Here is a 25882-nt window from a genome sequence, read left to right on the forward strand (position 1 = left end):
AATTCACCGACCATTTTTTTTCGTTCCAGCTTTAAATCCTCGATCTCAGGAATCGTTGCCAACACAGAATATATGGCTCTTCACTGATTGGCTCATGCCCGGACTCACACTTCCCGGGTTCTTGCAAATCATCTAGTGTATTCCGATTCCTGACCTAGTTGCTGGAAAAAACTGAAATTGAGCGGAGGCACTACAAGCAGCAACACACTATCCAGTTATTTTAACAGATCCATGCGTGGACCCTGAACCAAAAATTTACACCGTGCACCTTTAAATAGACTTTTAAATAGACGAACTGATCACCAGCTCACCACTCACACACCACTGTCATACGCACAAATGTAGGCGAAGTGTCTTGCCTAAGAGTACAACAGCAATCTGCAACAGAGTAACTAGTGCCTCACTGTGGTACCTGGTATTCTCCCATCCAAGTTCTAACCAGACCCGGCCCTGCTTAGCTTCAGAAATCAGACAAGATCAGGGCTTTGACAACGAGGTACCGTCAAACACAAACACAAACTGGTCACATGATCACGTCATCGGTCATAACACGGCAAAAAAAATTTTATCCTTTTAGTTTAGCAGCTGTTTTGATGTGTAAAAGTACTACAAAAGAGCAACAGCAAGACATATAAAAGGCAAAGGGTGTAATTTGTGCATCAAAATGTAAGTTAAGAATGTAACTATGGTTCTATGAATCCTGGAAGGTGTTTCTGAAAGCAGTAAATGATTCAATATGCTTTGGCACACAGAGAAATAATGTTACAAAGGGGAAATAGTATGGGGACCAAAAATCTGATCTCCAGGAAGTCAATCAATATTAGATCAGGGTTTGGGTTTAGGTTAAAGGTGCATTGTGTAACTTTTCTAGTGGGTTTGTCAAATGCTTTTCTCCACGGTGATGTTATTGCTTTGTCTGGAATGTTTCAAAGTACGGTATTAAACCTTTCTATCTTCATAGATCCCAAACCAGGCCAAGTTACAGGTCAGATCTGTGGAGAGGCGACCCTGCTCACAGTCAGAATGCCTGGTTTTCTAGGTTTTTTTAGCTATAAAACAACTATAATTGAATAAATATAAGGTAGAGCTTAGGGTGCATCATTTGCCCAACTTTTTGAAACATTTTTGAAAATCAATCTGTACCTAGTATAAATTTTTTACACCTGCAAATCAAATTTCATGAAATTCTATTGATGTTTACTGGGTCCACCAAGACTCTGAAGTTTCGTGCCTGCAGAAGATGAAAAATCTGAGCTGAAAAATCTGTTTTTGTTGTTACCAAACCCTGAGCCGTACCGGTCACTGGGAAGCTCTGGTGACGTCACACTCGCTTTCTCCTTTTTTTTTTTTATCTGGCCGCAGAACTTGAACAATAATAATAATTTTCCGGATTTTAAAAGTCATTTCAATAATTAGTAAATAACTTGAAACTTGAAAGACAGATATTTTGTTGTAATGCTTAGTAATGATTTTCAATTATGGAATATTTGAGTTGTTTTCTACATATCCCATGTTATTTTTTTGACTGATGAGGTAGATTACAAAAAAAAAACTCCTTCCATCTGCTCCTGGTCTGGCCCTTTTGTCAAATTTTAGAACATCAAAAAATTTGCCCACCCCTCGTCTATGATCACTACAGAAAGAGAACAAACTTTATGTCTCATTTCATCTTTGGCCTTTGTGGATTTTGGATAATTATGAAAAAACACTAAAAATTGTCATATCGTCGAAAATCATGAAGACAGAGATATAAAATTGGTACCAAAAGATACGGAATAGCAACATTTATATTCAACTTTCATTCACACCATGGCCCGAAAAGCATTTTTTTTACAGTTATTTGAGAAAAACTGGACTTAAAGGTTGTATAGAGGATTTTTTTTTGTTTCAAATTGTCAATGAAAGTTTAAAATACCCTTACAGAGACGCAGCAGCCTTGTAATTATGATGACCAAAAAATAAAAAAGAATGAAAATCTATCAACTGTGGACGTAGTGAGGCCAGATAAACATCAGCCAATAGATAACGAGACTACCTCATTTTCTATTGGCTGTTAGGTTGTCAATCAAACTCCCTACATTTCTAGTGTAACTGACTTGCCAGCGCGTGGGGATTACATGGTTTACGCAGCGGTTCTTAGAGGCTTTTACAAACTGTCGCTTCCTAGCATTTCGTACAAAGTTTGTTGCGATCCACGACCAGTTCGCCGCAAAAGAAAGTTGGTTTTTGAGGTCGCTGAAAGAAGAAGAGACGGTGAAAAGGAACGAAGACAAACTGAGGTGATTCTTGGAGATCTCTTCCAGCGATTGCGCGAATGAAGTAAACGAAGGGTGTAAAAACTGATGCATTGGTCGCTAAATTACCTCTAGACAGGTCACTTCAACAGTAATTCTGAACGCACACCGGCGGTAAACAAATGTGATTTCTAGAGTAAGGAGGCGGTGTAGATGTTTCTACTGAGGGAGCTGTGGAGGAGGAAGGTGGTGTCACGCATCCACAACATTTGAAAAAGGACTGTCGCTGTATTTCTTTTCCCTTAAAAAATCCTCTATACAACCTTTAAGAGGTTTGGTGGACCCAGTAGATTTAATTCAATTGAGCAAATATTCCACAGATTTTCTTTTATTTGGTATTGTGACATTTTAAAATTGAGTACAAGTTGAATTTCTGACATTGGGGCAAATGATGCACCCTTGTAGCGCTGTTTAATGTCACACTGTGAAACATTCCAGGCAGCGCAATGACATCTCCATGGAAACGAGCAGGTGACGAACCCTCCGCCGAAAAGTTACATAAGCGTGTTACTACTTCATTAATTAGGATGTTAGATAATCATTTCAAAACGCAGATACAGGCAGACACAAGCAGATAAGACACATTAATATCATCACAATTTTAGACAAACACAGACACAGAGGTTAGAAAAATATTAAACTTGTAAGTACAGTTATTGAGGTGAAATAAAAACAGACTCCTGTGACCGAAAGTGTTAAAGTCAGTATCAGGCATCATCCCCCATCAGGCTGAAAGTTAAAAAAAAAAAAAAAAAAAAAAGTGAGCGGTGAAAACAGTTAAATGAATGAAAGAGTTGCATCATTGATAGAAACAGGAGCTCAAAGACAGTGCTGAGAGTGGAGCCGGAGCGTGCCCTAGTTCTGTACACTTTAAAAGCACGTTTGCCTGTCACAAAAAAAAAGGGCAAAAAGTGGTGCAAATATCCACACACGAGTGAAACTGCTGCTGGCTCCTGTTACGCCAACCCAATGCTGCAACTCTTCCACCGTGTTTGGCGTTAGGGCTGCACAAAAACATGAAATACGGCGAAAAAACCTGGGATAATCTTGAGATAATTATTGTTTTGTTATCTTATATTACACTAAATTGACCTTTGTGAGCTTTAAGTCGTGTTATAATGTTGTTACCTCCTCAGAAAACAGACCTGGAGTTGTGTTTTGTTTCATTCACACGTTTGAGTAACTCTTATTAGTCTACGTCAGTGGTGCTCAATACGTCGATCCCGATCTACCAGTCGATCGCCAAGGTCGTGTGGGTAGATCGCCGTGTCTCGTCTCGGACTCGCGTTTGGACTCGGTCTTGTCTCTCACTCGAGGTCTGACACTCAACAAGTGCGATCATATTTCATTACGGCCGCTGCTGTTGGTAATAAACTTGTACAGGTGTGTCAGAGCGTGTGGGGCGTCTCAGTGCAGCCTGTGCGCTCATTTGAAACCCGCGGAGACTCTACGGCGCATCACAAACACACACGCTCCCTATGCACGGCTCGTCTGCGACAGCGTGTGCCCTCGTGTACCAGCGTGCATCACAGGGCAGGTTCAACTTCCTAAACATCCTACCTGTCCATCTGCCTCACGTCAGCACGCCGCCCCTCGCCTTTTCACGCTCTCGCTCCTTCCTGCGTACAGCGAACACAAGCCCCTCCCACAGTGCGGCTGATTAGAAGAACAAGACCAAACGTGAAGCATAAACCAGTCTAAATCTGTGTTACAGTGTTGGCACAAAGCAGGTCTACAGCATAGAGCGGATCTACAGAACAGACCTACTGCCACATTTGGCTGAAGTTTGTCTAACAAAAGTGCACAAATGCATCTGTGTTTGTCACGATGTGCGTTTGGTTTGGTAAACGTGCAGAGGCTGTAAATATCACTGCAAAACCAGAAAAGAATGAAACTCCAGTTTGGAACTTTAAAAAACAGGTTTAAAAATCTTCCTTCACTTTTTTCACAGTTTTGTGTAAAGTGCCAGAGGAAGTTCTCTAAGAGGTTCTCAAACTGTGGGTGAGGGTCCAAAAAAGTGTTTCAGTGCAGTTTGTATTAGGTAGATCTTTATGACTTCATCATTTTGTAAGTAGCTCGCATGCTGAAAAAGTGTGAGCACCCCTGGTCTACATTTTACGTTTTGTTCAGTAAAGATTTTGTTCTAGCGAAGGTGTGCGGAGTTTAAAAACGCAGTGGAGCTCTTGCTATTTTACAACATGACATCACGAGGTGGAGCAGAACCTAAATATGCAGAAGAATTGTGTCTGTGGGTCTGTTTACATGAGAACGCTTGCGGGTAAAAACAACAGAATATTTTATCGGAAGTGCCTTTCGTTTAGACGGTGACGGCGTTTTTGGGGCTTAAAAATGCAAAAATCTGAAACTACCCTCCAGAGTGGAAAAGTTGAATACACTCCAACGTAGTTTTTTGGTCTACGCTGCCCAAGACGCAAAACTCTGGTCAGATCTGCTCACGTTGCGTACGAGTTTACATCACATACATCACCGCCTGACATACAAACCCAATCGAATTCCACACACTTTTGCGTCACCATATGCACGCAGATTTCCTCCCGAAAACGCTCGTCTAAACGTGGAATAAAAAGTGAAGACGCGACGCCACTTTTGCGTCTTCTGTTCAGACCATCATCATATAAACGTAGCTTTATGCTGAGTTCTGTTGCGCTCAGGACTCTGGGAAAATCAACCTCCACCTCGAAAAAGTGCAATGGAATGGCCAATCAAATCGGGGTTTCGAAACACAAACTTGGCCTGCTTTTTAACAGATCGAATTGGATGGATTTCTGAACATGTCAAAGTCAAACTACATACAGAACCTACAGAATAACTGTAACCCCCAATTATATTTATATATTTAAGTGTATTTATAAGCCAATAGGTATAATTATTAACATGTACAGGGTCAGTGTGTGTGTGTGTATAAACATCGATGTATGCTGGATTGTGTTCTGTATTGTGTATGTGTTCTGTAAATAGTTGTGCCATCTTGTATCCTGTTCTACATGTTAATAGGGTTTGGCAAAACAAGTGTTAAACTTCAGCCTTAACCCCTTCAGTCTACAGAATAACTTTATTGATATGCATTAACTGCATAATTTTTTGTGTTAAATCATTGTTATATGATGTGCGGTTATGTTAACCGACCGAAGAAAATAAACTACTAGTACAAACTGCCATTCACTTCGTAGAAACCGTCTGACCTTGCAGTGTTAGAATTCGTTAGCTCGACGGAAGACGGGTACTTTTTATCATTTAACCAATCACTGTTATTTGGTCGTGAGGTATGTAGTGCACCTCTAACGGGTCTAACTGGTATATTAAGCTTTTCTCAAATCCTGTAGGAAGAAGGACAATAACGTCTTTCCCCTTGATAAAATTCACCAAACATTCTCTTTATTCCGGCTTTAAATCCTCGATCTCGGGAATCGTTGTCAACACAGGATGTCTGGCTCTTCGCTGATTGGCTGGTGCCCAAAGTCGCACTTCCGTGGTTTTTGCAAACCGTCTAGTGTATTCTGATTCCTGACCTAGTCGCTGAAGAGAAATGAAACTGAGCGGAGGCACTAGGTGGCGCTTTAACTACATAAGCGAACAAAATAAACATTAAACTTTCTCGGGCGTCCATATTTTCCCGGAACGAATTTACAACAGATGTCGGAGGAACTGACTTGGATTTATCAACTACCAACATTCAAGAATAAATATGTATGAATGAAACAAAACAGAACTCCAGGTATGTTTTTGATTTATTATTTGTCATCGAGAGTTGTTTGTAACAGATAAAAGGCCCAAAATTAGTGAAAATTCTGTTAAATAGCTAGCAAAATTGCTTAAATGTATAGCTATTGTAAGAAATAAATAATAATTAGTGACATTATATATTTTTGACAGCTGATTTTGCGATAACAGATTCTTGTGCAGCCCTGGTGTTTATTAGTGAACATTCTCAGCTCTGTCCCATGTGGAAAAGTCAGGTTTACGAATCCTCTTTATCTGAAAATATCATTACGGTTTGCACTTTTTACAATTTAAATGACAAAACTATAAGATTTTTAAATTTAAATCCAACACCTTTTCACATTTTCCACAAGGGAGCGCTCTCATATCCCTTCGTCTGTCAAGCAAAGTGAGTTTTTTAATAGTTTTTTTTTTTGGTATTCAAACAAGTGACAGGTCCACTAGCCACTCACGTGCCCAGGTAGTCCCAGACCAGCCCCCCCATTGGCTGCTGAGAGGGAGGGGGCGGGGTCTGATTCCTCTGGAGTTGAGGATTTCTTTTGCGTAATCGAAATGCAAAGATATAAATGTAAAACGCGCTCAGACATATGAAAACGTGTAGGTAATTCAACAATACATTTGAAAAAAGAGAAATTCAAGAAAACATTGTTGATGGTTTAAGAAAAAATGATGAAAAACGAAGAAAAAAAGAGGTGGAAAAAGACAAAAAGCTAGATGATTAGTGTGAATGTACTTAATTTTTACTGTATAAAGAAAATTAACATAAGATTTATAAGCAGAGGTAGATAAACTACAGAGAATATTTGCACTTTTTTGTTAATTAGTTAAATCTCCAGCAAAGGTCGATACTTTATTTTAGCTGACTTGGACCACAGTACAGTTTTGTGGGGTTTTTTTTAATGCTGAAATGACAAATAAATTCTGATTCTGACTTTATTACAAAGAGAAAACTGCACACAACGTGACTACACAGCTCTTTTAAAAGGTTTGTGGTGAGTTTTTAGTCAATTTAAGTCAAGAATTTGGGGAAAATAATCAAAATTAGTCCAAAAATATCGACTAAGTTTATCAGTCTCTTTGGATTCTAAACAATCGTCGGCATAGGTCATGAAAAAAACTCCTATCATTCGATCAATACTTCACAAAAATAGGGCTGGGCTATTACATCACAGTATTTTATAGGCTGATATTAACGAACACAGATGAGGAGCAACAAAAATTTTAATTCTTAAAATCGTAAATTATGTTATGCTACAGTGAGTTTTTGAGTTTAGTTAAAAATGTAAAAAAATAGGTTCAAAATTTGTGAATTTACAAGGGATGTAACAATAACTGATATCGTCAAATTCTCACAATAATATCGTGGACTGTCACAATATATCGAATTTCAAGTCTCTTTGCTTAAATTAAGAGTTATGGTGCAGCAATAGCTAAAAAAAAAAGACAGAGAACTACATGGACCATGATCCTTTGCTCCATTTCATTGCAGACTGCAAGAAGAAATAACAGTTCCAAGCACTTTTAGGTCTTAGTTCTTTGGCTTAAGTCTTGTCAAGGCATTTTAAGAGGAAAAAGTAGAATATTAACAGTTTTGTTCGCAGCCTCAACAAACTATCGTGATAAATATCGTAGTGAGAGATAAATATCTTGAAAATATCGTACTGAGAGATTTGAATATTGTTACATCCATAATCGTGAGCTTTCCCAACGTATCACAATAAATATCGTATCGTGAGGTTCATACTGTGACGATATCGTATCGTGAGACTTGGATATTGTTACACTTCTAGAATTTACCTTTCGGATATTTCATGGCAAAGTAGAGTGTAATCAACAGCAGGATTATTAGATTATGTCACTTTGGGCTCTACTGCGCATGTCTCCTGCAGAAAGAGTCGCTGTCCTGTCTGTATCATGTCTGTGTCTCGTAAGATTTCAGCAGATTTCAGACTCTCCCGGGGGCGGGGATAGGTTTATCGATCAGGTATGAGTGGATGTCCGGCTACTCAAATTTGAGACATTTCTTCTCGTCGTTTATGCACTCACCGGCATTTAACGCATTAAGACGTATCTCATTCACCAATGTTAATTTAGCCTCATATCAGCATTTTTTCACACAACAATAAACTGTTTTAATGCTGACAACAGCGCCAGCTAGTAGGGGTGTAAGAAAAAAAAAAATCGATCCAGTGATATATCGTGAAACGTCCTTGCACAATTCTCAAATCGATTCAAAATGCATCTGAATGGATTTTTAAAATAATATTTTTCACCAAAATTTATTATTTACATTCACTGTTCTTAAACATTTTTATAAATTATATTTCATCCAATTGTGCTCTTGTGAAGGTGCAGTTGACTGTATTAATATAAGTAATTATTAATAAATCGCAATATATCGTCCTGTGTTTTAGTATAGGGATATATCGAGATATATTGAATCGTGACATGCATATTATGATATTATTGATGATGTATTGTATCATCAGACTCAAGGCAATGCACACCTCTACTGGCCAGTGTTGCAACTTCTTTAACTTCACAGACAGCGGCTCTTTCTGCACTCAGGCTGCGCACATCTGCTGATAAATAAATCATCCGCCGTAGGGAAATCTGGCCCTTAGCCCCCATCTGGTAATATGACATAATCACCTTATAGAATCTGAAAGCAATCAATCAATATTGGGGAAAAAATGTATCATGATTTATTTATTTTTTTTTCAATTCTATCCACAAATTTTGTTGTTGTTTCAAAAAGGTTATTAGTACTGATTTCATACATATTAACACTACAGGCTTCAAATTTCTCCCTCCAAAGTCTGAACTCTGCTCCAGACCACATGTTTTTATTGGAAGACGACCGGCTGTGGATTTCTCGATTCAAAAACTCACCGTGTCACTGACGATTAAACATGATTCATTCACCATCCCTCAGTTTTTTGATTAATTGCTCAGCCCTACTCAAAAATATGCTTCAAGAAGAACTTAAATCCAGACTAGTTATCAAACAGAAGTACTCTAATACTCCCTACAACTGGGCTACAACTCACCCTTATGTAACAGATAAACCTATGTCCTGTCAATCATCATGTCATTTTTACACTGTTTTACGACCTTTTGTTTATAGCTGAGACATTTTTATTACTTGTTTTCTATTTTATTTAAGAACGTATAATGTTAATTGCCCAAACAGACTGGACTAAACAAAAAAACTGTCCAATTTATATGGTAGAAGTCAAAATGTACTAAATACATTTATATATTTTGGACGTTTATTTTATTTTATTTTATTTTGGTGAAACTCCACGCTAACTACCTCTGATTATAAGCTTAATTTGCACTTATTTATAGGCTTCTAATGCATTACCATGTCTTGTATTTTTATATTTTAACATAATTTCTTCTCCTTATGTGTGTCCTCACCTCTCCAGCTCGTGGATCTTCTTCTCTTTGTCGTTCTTCTCGTTCTCCATCTCCCTGAGGATCTCCAGCAGCCGCTCCACCTCCGTCTGAGCTTTGGCTGCGTCGTCTCTGTGCTGAGAAACCTCCTGCTCCAGACTCGAGATCCTCTCACTCAGCTCAGAGCTCGCCTGGGACTCTGCGGCTGCACTCTGGGCCTGAAGGAAACGCAGATAAACACGTCATTTAACTCGATCTTGGACGTTTTAAACCTAGGCCTGATCTAAGACCTTTTAAATCTAGGCCTGATCTAGGACCTTTTAAATCTAGGCCTGATCTAGGACCTTTTAAATCTAGGCCTGATCTAGGACCTTTTAGGCCTGATCTAGGACCTTTTAAATCTAGGCCTGATCTAGACCTTTTAGTCTAGGGCTGATCTAGGACCTTTTAAATTTAGGCCTGATCTAAGACCTTTTAAATCTAGGCCTGATCTAGGACCTTTTAAATCTAGGCCTGATCTAGGACCTTTTAAATCTAGGCCTGATCTAGGACCTTTAAATCTAGGCCTGATCTATGACCTTTTACGTCTAGGCCTGATCTAGGACCTTTTACGTCTAGGCCTGATCTAGGACCTTTTAAATCTAGGCCTGATCTAGGACCTTTTAAATCTAGGCCTGATCTAGGACCTTTTAAATCTAGATGTTTAAATCTAGACTGATTAGGACTTTAAATCTAGCCTGATCTAGGACCTTTTAAAACTAGGCCTAAACAAGGACGTTTTAAATCTAGGCCTGATCTAGGACCTTTTACGTCTAGACCTGATCTAGGACCTTTTAAATCTAGGCCTGATCTAGGACCTTTTAAGTCTAGGCCTGATCTAAGGACCTTTTAAATCTAGGCCTGATCTAGGACCTTTTAAATCTAGGCCTGATCTAGGACCTTTTAAATCTAGGCCTGATCTAGGACCTTTTAAATCTAGGCCTGATCTAGGACCTTTTAAATCTAGGCCTGATCTAGACCTTTTAAATCTAGGCCTGATCTAGGACCTTTTAAATCTAGGCCTGATCTAGGACCTTTTAAATCTAGGCCTGATCTAGGACCTTTTACGTCTAGGCCTGATCTAGGACCTTTTAAATCTAGGCCTAAACAAGGACTTTTAAATCTAGGCCTGATCTAGGACCTTTTAAATCTAGGCCTGATCTAGGACCTTTTAAAACTAGGCCTGATCTAGGACCTTTTAAATCTAGGCCTGATCTAACCTTTTAAATCTAGGCCTGATCTAGGACCTTTTACGTCTAGGCCTGATCTAGACCTTTTAAATCTAGGCCTGATCTAGGACCTTTTAAATCTAGGCCTGATCTAGGACCTTTTTAAATCTAGGCCTGATCTAGGCTTTTAAATCTAGGCCTGATCTAGGACCTTTTAAATTTAGGCCTATCTAGACCTAGGACTTTTAAATCTAGGCCTGATCTAGGACCTTTTAAGTCTAGGCCTGATCTAAGACCTTTTAAATCTAGGCCTGATCTAGGACCTTTTAAATCTAGGCCTGATCTATGACCTTTTATTTAGGCCTGATCTAGACCTTTTAAATCTAGGCCTGATCTAGGACCTTTTAAATCTAGGCCTGATCTAGGACCTTTTACGTCTAGGCCTGATCTAGCCCTTTTAAAGTCTAGGCCTGATCTAGGACCTTTTAAATCTAGGCCTGATCTAGGACTTTTAAAACTAGGCCTGATCTAGGACCTTTTACGTCTAGACCTGATCTGGGACCTTTTAAGCCTAGGCCTGATTTAGGACCTTTTAAGTCTAGGGACGTTTTAAATCTAGGGCCTGATCTAGGACCTTTTAACGCTACGTCCACACATCAACTCTCCTGGAATTCGTATCCACACATGTACCGGATCAATAAATACTTGTGTCCACACGAAGGAGCACTGAGTGAAAACGATGTAATATATCTGCCACACCTGTATGTGGCGCTGTTAACAATGATAATAATATTCAATAATGCAGATCTCATCACCGTTTTTTTAACTTTAAGGTAACTTAGCCTATTTTTGATGTATCCCAGAAATATAACCATTTTGTTTGGCAAAAGTTAAACATAAGTCACAGAAAGAACACATAAAATCCACTGAGTCGTGTCCTTTAGTCCGACAGAAGCTGAACCACATCAGCGCACAAGGAGCGAGCTGTTTTTTTTTTTTTTTTAGATCAATTTATGCAAATGAGACATGTGGTTTTAAGTTTCGTTTCTGTAAAATGTAAATAAATATGCACAAAGCTGTGTGGAGGAAGACTTGCAAACACAGAAACGACGTGTGTGGATGCAGTTCGTTTCTGATACGGTGATACACAGATTGATTTCAGTGTAAATGTAGTTGATCCGTGCGTAACCTGCGGTGCATGTTCTTAACATTAGCATTAGCGTGTGTCTCGGTTGCTGGCGACAGGAGCGGCTCCGTGGGCTACACTGTCCCATTTTGGCAACGAGCTTGTGGTCCGTGGAAGCCAGTTCGAGGGCTGCGGGCTTCGCTGCATAGGAGGACCCTGGCGATGACGGGTTCGCGTCGTCATCATTTTCCAAAAGCTGCAGTTTTCTCGTCCACACGACAACGTGACGCCGGCGTTCTCAGATTTCTCCACTCTGGAACCCGTTTTCAAAACCCTCCGTTGTCGTCCACCTGAAACGCTGGCTTCGTGTGGACGAAAAACCAAAACGAATACAAACTTCTACGTTTTGACCCAAAAACGTTGTCGTGTGGACGGCCCCTGAAATCTAGGCCTGATCTTGGACCTTTTAAATCTAGGGCTGATCTAAAAAACACATAAATCTCTACTTTTTTTATTAATTATTTTGATTAAATAATAGTTAATTTCAGCTCTAGTACCTTTTACAGAACTGGAGAGTGGTGTGAAGTTGTCATAAAGTCTCCACACACTGTTTTATTGGCTGTTATGTCGTGTGTGTTGGTGTGAACATGTGAAAAACAAACACACACACGAGGCTGGAAACACGTACACGAGAGGGAAAGAGAAAGAGAGAGAGAGAGAGAAGGAGGTAGCGAGAGGAGAGAGACAGAGAGAGACAGAAAAAAAAGAGAGAAGAGGGTAAGAGAAGAGAAGAAAAAGAAATCAATGGTAAAAGAGAGAGAGGTCATTGAGAGAGAGAGACGAAAAGAGAGAGGGACGTAGGTGGGAAGAGAGAGGGATAGGAGAGAGAAGGATAGAGGTAGAAGAGGGAGAGAGAAGAGAGGAGTAGGGACAAGAGAGAAGGAAAAAATGGGAGAGGAAAGAGGTGAGTGAGAGGGAGAAAAGGGAGATTTGAAAGTGGGTGAAGTGAGAGGTGTGAGAGAGAACGACGGAGTTGAGAGAGCAGGGGGAAGAGAAAAAACAAATAGAAAGAGGAAAAACGAAAATGGAAATAAGGAAAATGGTGGAAGAGAGATTAGGGAAGGAAGCGATAGAAGAAAGCAAAGAGGGAAAGAGAGAGAGAGAGAGAGAAGAGGGGGAGAGAGGTGGGGTGTTGTAAGTTGTATGTGTGTGATGAAGTGGTGTTGGACTCATGTCACTGTAAAATGAGCCAAAAATCACAGTCTGACACATGGGCCTTTTAAACAGCACCAACGGAAAGAACGTACGATACGAAGGGTAAAAGTACTGCAACATGGTCAAAACACAAACTTGGTAACATTCAGATCAGAGAGTGGCATTTTAGGTTTAAACCAACTGGATTTAAGCATTGAAACTGGCAACCCAAATGACTCATGTGAGGATCATTCTGCTTTCTGATTGGATAATCATCTTGAAAATGTAAATGGATCCGGTCAAGTGGTAACGGAGGGAAACGGGGGCAGATTTTTGACATTCAAATGTCTCTTATTCAGAAACTAGAGGAACTATTGAAATAAGTAAAGTATCAGAATGTAGGAAAGAGTTACACTCCAACAGGGTAAAGTTAAACCTGTGATATTCTTTCAAGTTGTTGACAAAAAAATGTAAAAACTCATGTTGGTAACGGAGGGAATGAAATATGCAGCACTTTTTGGGCAATAAATACAAACAGTGATAACTCTTGGTTCTCACTTACATATCCTTAACAAACTGGTTTGAATATTTGCTTCATATAGTTTTCTACCATATGGTACAAGATTAGGTTGAAAAACCTCTTACTTTTTGAGTCATGAGATTTTTTTATTAAGAAAGGTCATGGTAACGGAGGGAAAAGTAACGGAGGGAAAATTGTGCAAACAAGTAGAAGGTGCAGGATTTTACATAATTTGTCGCTTTTTTCTTCCGAATACTTTAATATTACTTCAAAATGAAAGGAAACTATTTCTATAAAATATGTCAGTCCTTCCAAGGAAATTTTTATCATTTTAAATACATAAAAAAAAAAAAATCATGTACCTTCATCAACAGTTCAAAGATGGAATAACACAAGATATGATGAAATACATCCAGTTTATTTACATGATTTTCAGGTCTTTGAAATTTGGGAAATAATTTTTGTTCCATGTTTCATACATGGTCTGTTTAAAACGTATGTAACTTTAGAATCAAAAATGGTACAGAAAAAAGGTAAACAGTTTCATAAACTAGAGTACATATGTATCTGTTCAATACATTTTTATATCAGATGCATTAACTTGAATTTTTGGCCTTGTTGTTTACTTCTGCTTGACTGAGCCCAAATATTTGTTAAGTTCCGTGATCAATGTACAGAAGCAACTAGGGATGGGCATGATTAGTCGATTAATCGATAATTGATCACTAAGAATTTCATCGATTACGTTAATTTTAATCGACAAACCGAATGCAGGTTGCTGTGCGTAGCGTAGGGAGACCAAACGTCCGTGTCCGGGTACAAACGGGCGTCCGGACATGTGTCTCTCTGCACTCAGAAGGAGCGAGACACAAACAGTCATTCAGCCTGCAACGTACCGAAGCGTAAATGTGCAGTTAACGATGACTTGTACAAGAAATTCCACGCTTTCCGTTCCGGTGGGGACAAGTGGGAGGCCATGTGCACAGTGTACAAAGCTGTCATGTCCTGTTTGTTCCCTTTAATTTTGTAATTACTTACCCTGTTTTCTGTTGCAGTTTACTTCCTCCCTCTTGTGTTCCCGCCTTTGATTACTGCCCCGCCCTAATGTGCTGCACCTGTGTCCCATTAGCTCCCCTTTTTAGTCTGTGTCTTGTCTTCCCCCATTTATCAGATTGTTTTTCTGTTCTGTGGATGTTTCTGTGTTTTGCAAGTCTTTTGGATTCATTAAAACCCGTTTAATACTGCTTCGACTCTGGGTCTTTTGGAGCCAATCTTCGCACTACCTGACAAAAGCAGCACATATGTTTCGGTGTCCAGTGGGAAAAAGTTCACCAGGACACCGAAAAACATTAAAAAGCTTTGCCAGGTGAGAGTCGCTCAATGTCGGATGACGAGTCCCCACCTCCCTCCCCCCGTACGGTGTCCTGGTTTTGACAAACGCAAATATGGTCACACTAACCTGTATTCACCTGAGTCATGTCTTTTAATCCGACAGAAGTTGAACCGCATCAGCACAAGAGCTGCTTTTTTTCTTCACTTAGTTTATGCAAATTAGCCATGTGATTTTAAGTTTTGTTTCTGTGAGAGTTGCGCAAAACTGAATTAAACACATTATAATGTCAAACGGGCTGATGTGGCTCTAATGGTCACATTTTTCTATAGCGCTTTTCCACCTTCAAGGCACTTTACAACAAGGAACCACTCACCCATTCACACCCACATGTGTACGCAGACACTGTGGGCAAGGTGGGTTAAGTGTCTTGCCCAAGGACACAACAACAGCATTCACCTGTGGGAGCTGGAATCACACCAGCCAAACCGTGGGTCAGCTCAACCTGAGATGTTTATGCCGCCCTCTAGAGCAGTTACGGTTTATATGTCGTAAAGTTGAATTTATTTATGCAGATTAGTAGTGCAGATAATAATAATAATGATGATCATTTTAAATATAAAAACGTTAATGATTAATCAATAATCGATCGTTAATTCTTCCGACGATCGAGTAATAAAATTTAATCGAATGCCCATCCCTAGAAGCAACCACATCATTTTTGAAACTATGTCATGATGAACAGAGGTGGGTTCATATAAGTTTTTCTTCTTCCCACTCCTTATCGAGAAATGTCCTTTTCTGTTGTTTACAATGTGTATGTAGTGTATATGATTATTGTTTCTCTCTTGGCACAAACTCAAAATAAAAACAAATCAATCAATCAATCAAAACCAAAACATCAAATTATAACAAACGAGGTAGCCATCGTGCCCAATCTTTTTGCAACTAAATCAGCAACAAAATTATTATCAGTAAAAGCTACCGTATTTCTCAGACTATAAGGCGCACCGGATTATAAGGCACAATATCAATAATGTTGAATTCTCTGGTCTATTTTCATACATAAGGTGCACTGGATTATCATTTGAAATAAAAAATGTATATGTTTTAGGTTTTATACCACAGCTACTGGAATTAAGTAGTGCAGGAATAGTTTGTAGTGAAGATGATTATAGATTTGTCTTGTCTTACTCTGGAAAACAACAATGGCACGGAGATGTTTGAACTAGTCACGTCATGGTTTGTGGGTGAATCACAAACCCCCTTTTTAAATAAATACTAAGTACTAAGTGCATTGTTACTTGCTCGTGTGTAAAGTGTATTTGTAAGTGTTGTTTAACCTTCTTGAGTTGGCTCTCCAGTTTGACACACTCCTCCTTCTTCTGCTCCAGGCTGATCTCCAGAGTCTTCAGGCGGTTGTCCCTCTTCACCGCAGACGAGGCCATGGACGAGGCTTTCTCCTTCAGGTCCAGCAGAGACGCCTGGAGAGAGCAGAGAGACGCATTAAAGGGGCTGTGTCTGAGTTTTACTCTCTTAAAAACATGGAAAACAGAACTTCATTTACAGCATGTATTGATCCAGAGTTATTCCTGACTTGTCTTAATTCCGAGCATCCAAATTATTCACCGTTACATGAGCATTTTCCAACTTTCAATAAAATAAAAACACTTTATGATCAGATGCAGATTTTGAGCTGCTTCTGCAATATATCTGCTCTAGAGCAACACAGATTTGACTTCATCGTGTACAATACAATTATTGAAATTAAAACTCCCTTTAATAACATTTACATTTTAAACCAAATTTAAATTTCTGTCAAGTGAAGACCTTAGTTTTATTGCGATAGATTTAGTTTGTTCCATTATGTATGTTTTATTCCTGGGTCTAGTCCTGGTTCTAGTCCTGGTCTATCTGGGTCTTGTCCTGGTTCTAGTCCTGGGTCTAGTCCTGGGTCCAGTCGTGGTCTAGTCCTGGTTTGTCTTGGTCTAGTCGTTTTCTAGTCATTTTCTAGTCCTGGGTTAGTCCTGGTCTAGTCCTGGTCTAGTTCTGGTTTGTCTTGGTCTAGTCCTGGTATATTCCTGGTCCAGTTCCAGTTTTGATCCCAATTTTGATGTGTTGTGTATATTTTATTCCAGTGTTTTGTCCTGTGTCTAGTCCTGTGCCTAGTCCTGGTCCAGTCCTGGTCTAGTCCTGGTTTAGTCCTGGGCCTGGTCCTAGTCAAGTTCCAATTTTGGTCCGAGGTTTAATGCGCTGTGTATGTTTTATTCCAGGGTATATTCCTGGGTGTAGTCCTGGTTCTAGTCCTGGGTCTAGTCCTGGTTCTAGTCCTGGGTCTAGTTCTGGGTCTACTTCTGGCTTGTTTTGGTCTAGCCCTTTTCTAGTCCTTTTCTAGTCCTGGGTCTAGTCCTAGGTCTAGTCCTGGGTCTAGTCGTGGTCTAGTCCTGGTTTGTCTTGGTCTAGTCATTTTCTAGTCGTTTTCTAGTCCTGGGTTAGTCCTGGTCTAGTCCTGGTCTAGTTCTGGTTTGTCTTGGTCTAGTCCTGGTATATTCCTGGTCCAGTTCCAGTTTTGATCCCAATTTTGATGTGTTGTGTATATTTTATTCCAGTCTTTTGTCTTGGGTCTAGTCCTGTTTCTAGTCCTGTGTCTAGTCCTGGTCTACTTATGGTCTAGTCCTGGTCCAGTCCTGGTCTAGTCCTGGTTTAGTCCTGGGCCTGGTCCTAGTCAAGTTCCAATTTTGGTCCGAGTTTTAATGCGCTGTGTATGTTTTATTCCAGGGTATATTCCTGGGTGTAGTCCTGGTTCTAGTCCTGGGTCTAGTTCTGAGTTCTGGTCTATTGTCTACTTCTGGCTGTTTTGGTCTAGCCTTTTCTAGTCCTTTTCTAGTCCTGGTCTAGTCTAGTCTAGTCTGGTCTAGTCTGGTCTAGTCTAGTCTTTTCTAGTCTTTTCTAGTCCTGGGTTAGTCTGGTCTAGTCCTGGTCTATCTGTCTTCTAGTCTGTATTTCCCAGTCCAGTTTTGATCTAGTTGTATATTTTATTCCAGTCTTCTGGGTCTAGTCTAGTCCTGTGTCTAGTCTAGTCTAGTCTGGTCCTGGTCTAGTCCTGGGCTGGTCCTAGTCAAGTTCCAATTTTGGTCCGAGTTTTAATGCGCTGTGTAGTTTTTTCCAGGTTATTCTGGGTCCTGTTCTAGTCCTGGTCTAGTTCTGGTCTAGTTTGGTCTATTCTGTTGTTTTGGTCTAGTTTTCTAGTCTAGTCTGTCTAGTCCTGGTCTAGTCGTGGTCTATCCTGGTCTTGTCTAGTCGTCTAGTCTTTTCTAGTCCTTTAGTCTGTCTAGTCTGTCTGTAGTCTGGTCTAGTTCTGGTCTTGTCTAGTCCTGGTCTAGTCCTGGTATACCTGTCCAGTTCCAGTTTTGATCCCAATTTTGATGTGTTGTGTATATTTTTTTCCAGTCTTTTGTCTTGGGTCTAGTCTGTTTCTAGTCCTGTGTCTAGTCTACTTATGGTCTGGTCCAGTCTGGTTAGTCCTGGTTTAGTCTGGGCCTGGTCCTAGTCTTCCATTTTGTCCGAGTTTTAATGCGCTGTGTATGTTTTTTCCAGTATATTGGGTTCCTGTCCTGGTCTGTTGTCAGTCCTGGTTCTGTCCTGGTCTAGTCCTGGTCTTTCTAGTCCTGGTCTAGTCCTTCTGGTCTAGTTTAGTCTAGTCTGGTCTAGTCCTGTTTGTCTAGTCCTTTTCTAGTCCTTTTCTAGTCCTGGTCTAGTCTAGTCTAGGTCTAGTCTCTGGGTCTGTCTAGTCCTGTCTAGTCCTGGTGTCTTGGTTTAGTCGTTTTCTGTCGTTTTCTAGTCCTGGTTAGTCCTGGTCTAGTCCTGGTCTAGTTCTGGTCCTGTAGTCCAGTTCCAGTTTTGATCCCAATTTTGATGTGTTGTGTATATTTTATTCCAGTGTTTTCTGTCTAGTCTGTTTGTGTGTCTAGTCCTGGTCTACTTATGTAGTCCTGGTCCAGTCCTGGTCTAGTCCTGGTTTAGTCCTGGGCCTGGTCCTAGTCAAGTTCCAATTTTGGTCCGAGTTTTAATGCGCTGTGTATGTTTTATTCCAGGGTATATTCCTGGGTAGTCCTGGTTCTAGTCCTGGTTAGTCTGGTCTAGTCCTGGTCTAGTCCTGGTCTAGTCCTGGGTCTAGTCCTGGTCTAGTTCTGGGTCTAGTTCTGGGTCTACTTCTGGCTTGTTTTGGTCTAGCCCTTTTCTAGTCCTTTTCTAGTCCTGGGTCTAGTCCTAGGTCTAGTCCTGGGTCTAGTCGTGGTCTAGTCCTGGTTTGTCTTGGTCTAGTCCTGGGTCTAGTCCTGGTATATTCCTGGTCCAGTTCCAGTTTTGATCCCAATTTTGATGTGTTGTATATATTTTATTCCAGTCTTTTGTCTTGGGTCTAGTCCTGTTTCTAGTCCTGTGTCTAGTCCTGTGTCTAGTCCTGGTCTACTTATGGTCTAGTCCTGGTCCAGTCCTGGTCTAGTCCTGGTTTAGTCCTGGGCCTGGTCCTAGTCAAGTTCCAATTTTGGTCCGAGTTTTAATGCGCTGTGTATGTTTTATTCCAGGGTATATTCCTGGGTGTAGTCCTGGTTCTAGTCCTGGTCTACTTGTTGTTGAGTCCTGGTTCAGACCTGGTCAAGTCCTGGTCTAGTCCTGGTTTGCCTTGGTCTAGTCCTTTTCTAGTCCTAGGTCTAGTCCTGGTCTACTCCTGATCTCCTCCTCATCTATTTCTTGTCTACTTCTAGTTTCGTCCTGTTTCAGTCCTGGTCTAGTCCTGGTTTGTTTTGGTCTAGTCCTTTTCTAGTCCTGGTTAAGTTCCAATTCTGGTCCCAGTTTTGATGCGTTGTAGCAGCACGTGTTTCAGACAGCGACAGACCCGCCCCCATGTTCATCTGACCTCTTCTGGGACCCTCCCTTCTCGTCCATGAAGCTTTGGTTTTGGTGCTTTTTGGTCTTTACCTCTTCTGGTTGGCGCAGAGACACATAAACCAGGAGACTCTGACACAGGAACATGTAATTTTACCCTTCAGTGACAATCCCAGCTCCAGACTGCAGACCATTCTGTTTGACTGGGCCCTCGCTGCGCTCGCTCGTTTATATTTAGACACAAGAACGCACAATATCGCTGTTGTCATCAAACCCACACAACAGAAGGAATGCTTGTACTGCAGAAAGTTTTCCATGTAGTTTAAAGCGCCTAAATTATGCTTTTTTTTTTATTTTTTAATCCATGTTCTGTTGTTTCCTCATCACAAACAGACCTGGAGTTGTGTTTTGTTTCATTCGCACATGTTTAAACACACAAATATGACACATTTAGGTTCTTTCCTCAAACAGGAAACACTCAGAAAACTGAAATTTCAATGTAAACATGCATCACGAATTTAACAATAACCGAAATATCGTATCGTCAAAGTTCTCACAATAATATCGTGGACCATCACAATACATCAATATATATCAAATTACAAGTCTCTTTGCTTAAATTAAAAGTTATGGTGCAAGAATTTGTAAAAAAAAAAAGACAAAGAACTACATAGACCATGATCCTTTGCTCCATTTAAGTGTAGACTACAAGAAATAAGCACTTTTAAAGGTTGTATAGAGGATTTTCCAAGGAACGAGAAATCCAGCGACTGTTTGTCCTTTTTCAAATGTTGCGCATGTGTGAAACCACCCCCCCTCCCCTACAGCTCCTACGTAGAAACGCCTCCTCCCTCCTCCTCCTTACGCCAGAAACAGGTTTGTTTACAGCCGGTGCTGCACATGACTTGTAAACAACTAACTACAGTGTTGGTTAGGCAAGACGGAGAAGTGAGGAGAGTGAGGAGCAGAGGAGAGAGGAGAGGGAGCGGTGCGCGGAGATTTCGTGCCCGGAGAAGTGAGGAGCAGGGGGAAGAGCGGATCGGGCAGCGGGGACAGGAGCAGGAAAGGGGTGCAGAGAAGGTTGCGCGGAGATTCAGTGCGAATGAACTAGCTACAACACGCAGCAGCAAGCGGACTCTTTCTTTGCCTTGAAAATTACGTTTTCAGACATAGGATATCGCTTTCGTGTCCTGAAAAACGTTTGTCTAGCTCTTGGAAATAAAGTACGTTTTCATAATAAGCAGAAGTTTCCTGTCCAGGAGTAATTTGTGGACCAGTGCGTCAGTCTTTAGACCCTGCGTCTGCTTCAGTCGCGCCATCGCTGGAATGAATCTACAAGAATCACCTTAGTTTGGCTTCGCTGCTTTTCCCCTTGTCTTCTTCTTTCAGCGACCTCAAAAACTGGACTTTCTTTTGCGGCGAACTGCTCCTGGATTCTTGTCGCCATTGCAACAAACTTTGTGCGAACTGCGAGGAAGATATAGGTCAAAAAAAGCCGCTAAGAACTGTTGCGTTGGTGGAGTAAACAGCGTCTGTGCGTCTTGCGTCTGTGGACTGCGTGACAGTCGTACGTAAACCACGTACCGGCGGCGCAGGCAAGTCAGTTACACTAGAAACGTAGGGAGTTTGATTGACAGCCTGTCAGCTCACAGATAACGAGGCAGTGTCGTTATCTATTGGCAAATGTTTAGCCCCACCACGTCCAGAGTTGATGAATTTTTATTCTCTTTTTTTTGGTCATCATAATTACAAGGCTACTGCATCTCTATAATCTATCATTGACAATTTGAAACAAAAAAAATCCTCCATACAACCTTTAAGTCTTAGTTCTTTGGGTTAAGTTGTCAGGGCATTTTAAGAAGAAAAAAGAAAAAGTCGCATAGTAACAATTTTGTTCGCCTCCACAAAATCTCACAATAAATATCGTACCGTGAGATTTGGATATTGTTACATCCCTAATCGTGAGCCTCCCCACCATATCGTGAGCTTTCCCACGACATCACAATAAATATCGTACCGTGAGGTTCAGACCGTGACGATATCGTATCGTGAGACATGGATATCGTTACACCCCTAGTTATCGCGCAATGCATACTGGGAAGGGTCCTCCGAAAAAGTGAGCATGTTTAATTTCCCAGTTGGATGTGTAATGGAGTTAAAAATGCACATTACTATTTCCTGGTTGTATTTTATGTTTAATTATAATTTATGTGAATTTTATCATTTTGATGTTTTAAGGTTTCCAGAGATACTAAATATGTCTGTGTTACAATAAAGTTCATGAGTGTAAAAAATCATTTATATCACTCGTGGAAGTCTGTTTTCTTTTATGCAATTATGCTCTATGGGTGTAGCCCTAGTAACATATGTATGGGTTGTTCCTAGTCGGCGTCCAGGGGGGAAAGAGTTAATAAAGTATTATATGTCACAGGAATAAAGCGGACTGACTCCACACTGTGTCCTGTCCTTTGTATACGGCCTGACGAAGACAACGCAGCCGTTACAGATGCACCTATTGTCAAAGTCAATCTATCTTCCCTTTTGTTTCTGTTTCTGATATTGTCATATTTTAGTTTTGGGATTCTGACATCGTAATTGTGCGGTTGTTGGATGTTCTAACAGCGGAAAACGAGCTTCAGACGTTTGCCAAATCAATAACTGCAAAAGGGAATCAGATGTGTGTGACTGCAAACCTCCGTTCAACTGTTTCCCTTCAAAACAGAATTAAAAAATAGTGAAAGGTGAAGGCGATGGGCAGGACTGATCCACGGGAAGGACCAAAAACAAAACCTTTAACTGCCTAAATCATTCCAAGTTTGCAGTGAACATTTTATACGTGGAGCAACAACAAAGCAAAATCCTGTTTGTTAATCGAGAGGTGCAGAAGACAAACAGACTGAGCTCACACTTTCTTGTTCTTTTGGTTTTACAGCAACATCACGTCTTGGTCTCTTTGCAGTGGAAGGTGTTTCTTGGCGAACAGCTGGTGACTTTCACTTTGGCGTCGACTTTTTAAAATGTAACTGAGGTTGAGCGACGGATCGGGATTGTGCTTTGTTGTCGCTCCACGTACAAAATGTTCGCTGCAAACTCGGGATTATTTCTTAGGCAGCCAAACGTTTCCTTTTTGGTCCTTCCTGTGGATCAATCCTGCCCATCGCCTTCGCCTTTCACAATTTTTCAATTTCGTTGAGAAGGGAAACAGTTTGCAGTTTTCCCTTTTGCATTTATGGAGTTCACAAACTTCCGAAGCCCATTTCTCGAGACGTTTTCCGCTGTTAGGATCCAACAACCACACAATTACGATGTCCGAATCCCAAAACCAAAATATGACAATATCAGAACCAGAAACAAAAGCGATATGGTTCAAAAGACTTGAAAAGATCGACTTTGACAACAGACGCATCCCACTGGGAAATCAAACATGGCGGTTTGATGTTCACTTTATCGGAGGACCTTTCCCAGTATGAATTGCGCGACGACCAGAAGTCCGAGATTCAAGATGCATGTATTGTTTAGAAATAAAAAACACCTGTAAATGTATAAATACAAAATATGTTTTAACTCTTTCCCCCCTGGACGCCGACTAGGAACAACCCATACATATGTTACTAGTTCTACCCATAGAGCATAACTGCATAAAAGAAAACAGACTTCCACAAGTGATTATAAATGATTTTTACACTCATGAACTTAATTGTAACACAGACATATTTAGTATCTCTGGAAACCTTAGACTCTGACTCTTCATTTATGGATGTTTAAATGTGATTCAACTCATTTATAGGTGTATAACAGCTCACTGAACATGAGAGTTTACCTGGTCAGGTGCAAACTCGAAAACAAAAAACTACATTCAGCATCTGATATCTGCATGTTCTGAGAACTATATTCATTAAAAAATTAAAAATATACTTTGTCAAAGTATTTAAACAGATTTCATATCACCAGATACAGTAGAGCCAAGTGTGCACCTGTTTTTACCTGTTGTACACCTGTGTGCACCTAATTCATTTTTTTCCATTTAGCTTATTCAACTCATTTAACTTATTCAACTTATTTTATTTATTCAACTAATTTAGCTTATTATAATATAATAATATAATAATAAAACTCTTCCCCGTCAGTGTGAGTCCAGTATTTGTCATCTTGGTTTCTTTCTCGTGTGCAGAGCTCCGCATAAGAGTTTTTTTCTGTAGTGATTCTGTTATACATCGCATCTTGGAAAAAAAGACTGAAATATTTTAAAGGACTAACCTGGGCAACATCCAGATTTCAGGGCAATTTTCATCGGATTTTCATAATCGAGTATAAAGCTCAGATAGTTTGTTGGGACATCGCAGGACTCCACACAGACGCATCAGCGGCATTCTCACCTTCTCCCCGAAAGTCCGTCGCTGTCGCTGTTTTCCACTTTATAATCAACTTCAACATCATCACTTTGAAATCTATAAAAGTCACTTTCTCTAAACTTATCCATAAAATACGTCCGCTCCTCATTATTTCTAAAACTGTGCGCCGCAGCGCCGCGATCTTTCCATTGCACGTGTTTCGTGTTGTGTTTTTTCCGGAAGCTACCATCGTCACTATTTCGATTAACTTCGGAAAAAATCGGCGAAAACATATCCTTGAATCCTATTGGTCAGTCTAGTGTGGGTTGTAGTGGCCCCCACCGATCACAGTCTCTGTTTAAATGTGAAAAACCGAGCCATTTCTAAAGGTCGTCAAATCTCGTCTTTAGTGATACGGCGGAGGTGTCAAAAGTCGTCATTAAGGGTTCAACGGGGGTCGTCAAATGTCGTCTTCATGGGGGAAAGAGTTAAATAAGTCTAGAAAAGATGTTTTAATGGGTGTATTGTTCCCATAAGCTCGATGAAACTCTGTGTGTGTGTTTACCTCTCGATCGGCCAGGTCCGCCTGCAGCTGGGACACTCTCTCTCTCAGATCCTTCAGCTCTTTTTTACTCGTCTCCATCTCGTCTCCCTTCTCTCTCTCCTCCTTCTCCCGCTGCTCCTTCAGACGCTCGATGATTTTATCCTGGAGAAAAACAAAACATGGGGGTTACATTTAGAAATTCGCGAAAGAAAACAGAGCTGAGCAACACGTACAAAACCTGTAAACCTGGAAAACACAAATGGAAGCGGATCTCAGCCCATTTTGTCTTAAGTATCTCCTAGTTTCTTTAGTATAAATCACTTTATTACATGCAAATTATAATATTTTCTCCTTTTAATGACAGTTACACCCACATTGTCCTACAGAAACAAAATGAAGAATGGAAAATGCAGTACATGTAGCATTTTATATGTGAACCTTTCTTTTAAATCTGTGCCCACTGCTGTATTACAAACTACATCATTTATTTAAACTGTTGGGCAAGGGACTAAACAAGAACTAAACCAGAACTAAACCAGGACTAAACCAGGTCTAAACCAGGTCTAAACCAGGACTAAATCAGGACTAAATCAGGACTAAATCAGGACTAAACCAGGACTAAACCAGGACTAAATCAGGACTAAACCAGGACTAAATAAACCAGGACTAAAACCAGGACTAAATCAGGACTGAACCAGGTCTAAATCAGGACTAAATCAGGACTAAATCAGGACTAAATCAGGACTAAACCAGGACTAAATCAGGACTAAATCAGGACTAAATCAGGACTAAATCCAGGACTAAATCAGGACTAAACCAGGACTAAATCAGGACTAAATCAGGACTAAATCAGGACTAAACCAGGACTAAATCAGGACTAAACCAGGACTAAATCAGGACTAAATCAGGACTAAACCAGGACTAAATCAGGACTGACCAGGACTAAACCAGGACTCTAAACCAGAAATGAACCAAAGCCGAACCAGGACTAAAAGGACCAGGACTAAATCAGGTCTAAACCAGGACTAAATCAGGTCTAAACCAGAACTGAACCAGGACTAAACCAGGACTGAACCAGAAATAAACCAGAAATGGACCAGGAGGAAAGAACCAGAACTGAACCAGGACTAAACCAGAACTGAACAAGGACTGAATCAGGTCTAAACCAGGACTAAGGTGTCCACAAAACGCAATCGGGCATCAGCTGCATTTTGCTGTGTGCCGGTCCTTTCACCCGCGGTCACCCGACGGTCTACATGGGCGCACCTCCGGGACACTGAGAACCGTAACAATGGTATTTAACTGCTG

General features: G+C 40.5%; 1 protein-coding gene across 1 annotated transcript in view; it reads right to left on the reverse strand.

Moving 5' to 3' along the window:
* LOC110165438 (ELKS/Rab6-interacting/CAST family member 1-like) overlaps positions 1–25882 on the reverse strand; it is a 467498-nt gene that overhangs the window by 246476 nt on the left and 195140 nt on the right. Inside the window, exons 14-16 of the mRNA XM_055153860.1 lie at positions 24596–24736; positions 16156–16296; positions 9459–9652 (exon numbers count right to left, since the gene is read on the reverse strand). Of these exons, the coding sequence (XP_055009835.1) occupies positions 9459–9652; positions 16156–16296; positions 24596–24736 (476 nt within the window). The remainder of the gene's footprint in view (positions 1–9458; positions 9653–16155; positions 16297–24595; positions 24737–25882) is intronic.

The sequence above is a fragment of the Boleophthalmus pectinirostris genome, unplaced genomic scaffold (genome assembly GCF_026225935.1).
Source record: "Boleophthalmus pectinirostris isolate CB_2022bp ecotype Guang Dong unplaced genomic scaffold, ASM2622593v1 HiC_scaffold_18, whole genome shotgun sequence".
NCBI classification, from domain to species: domain Eukaryota; kingdom Metazoa; phylum Chordata; class Actinopteri; order Gobiiformes; family Gobiidae; genus Boleophthalmus; species Boleophthalmus pectinirostris.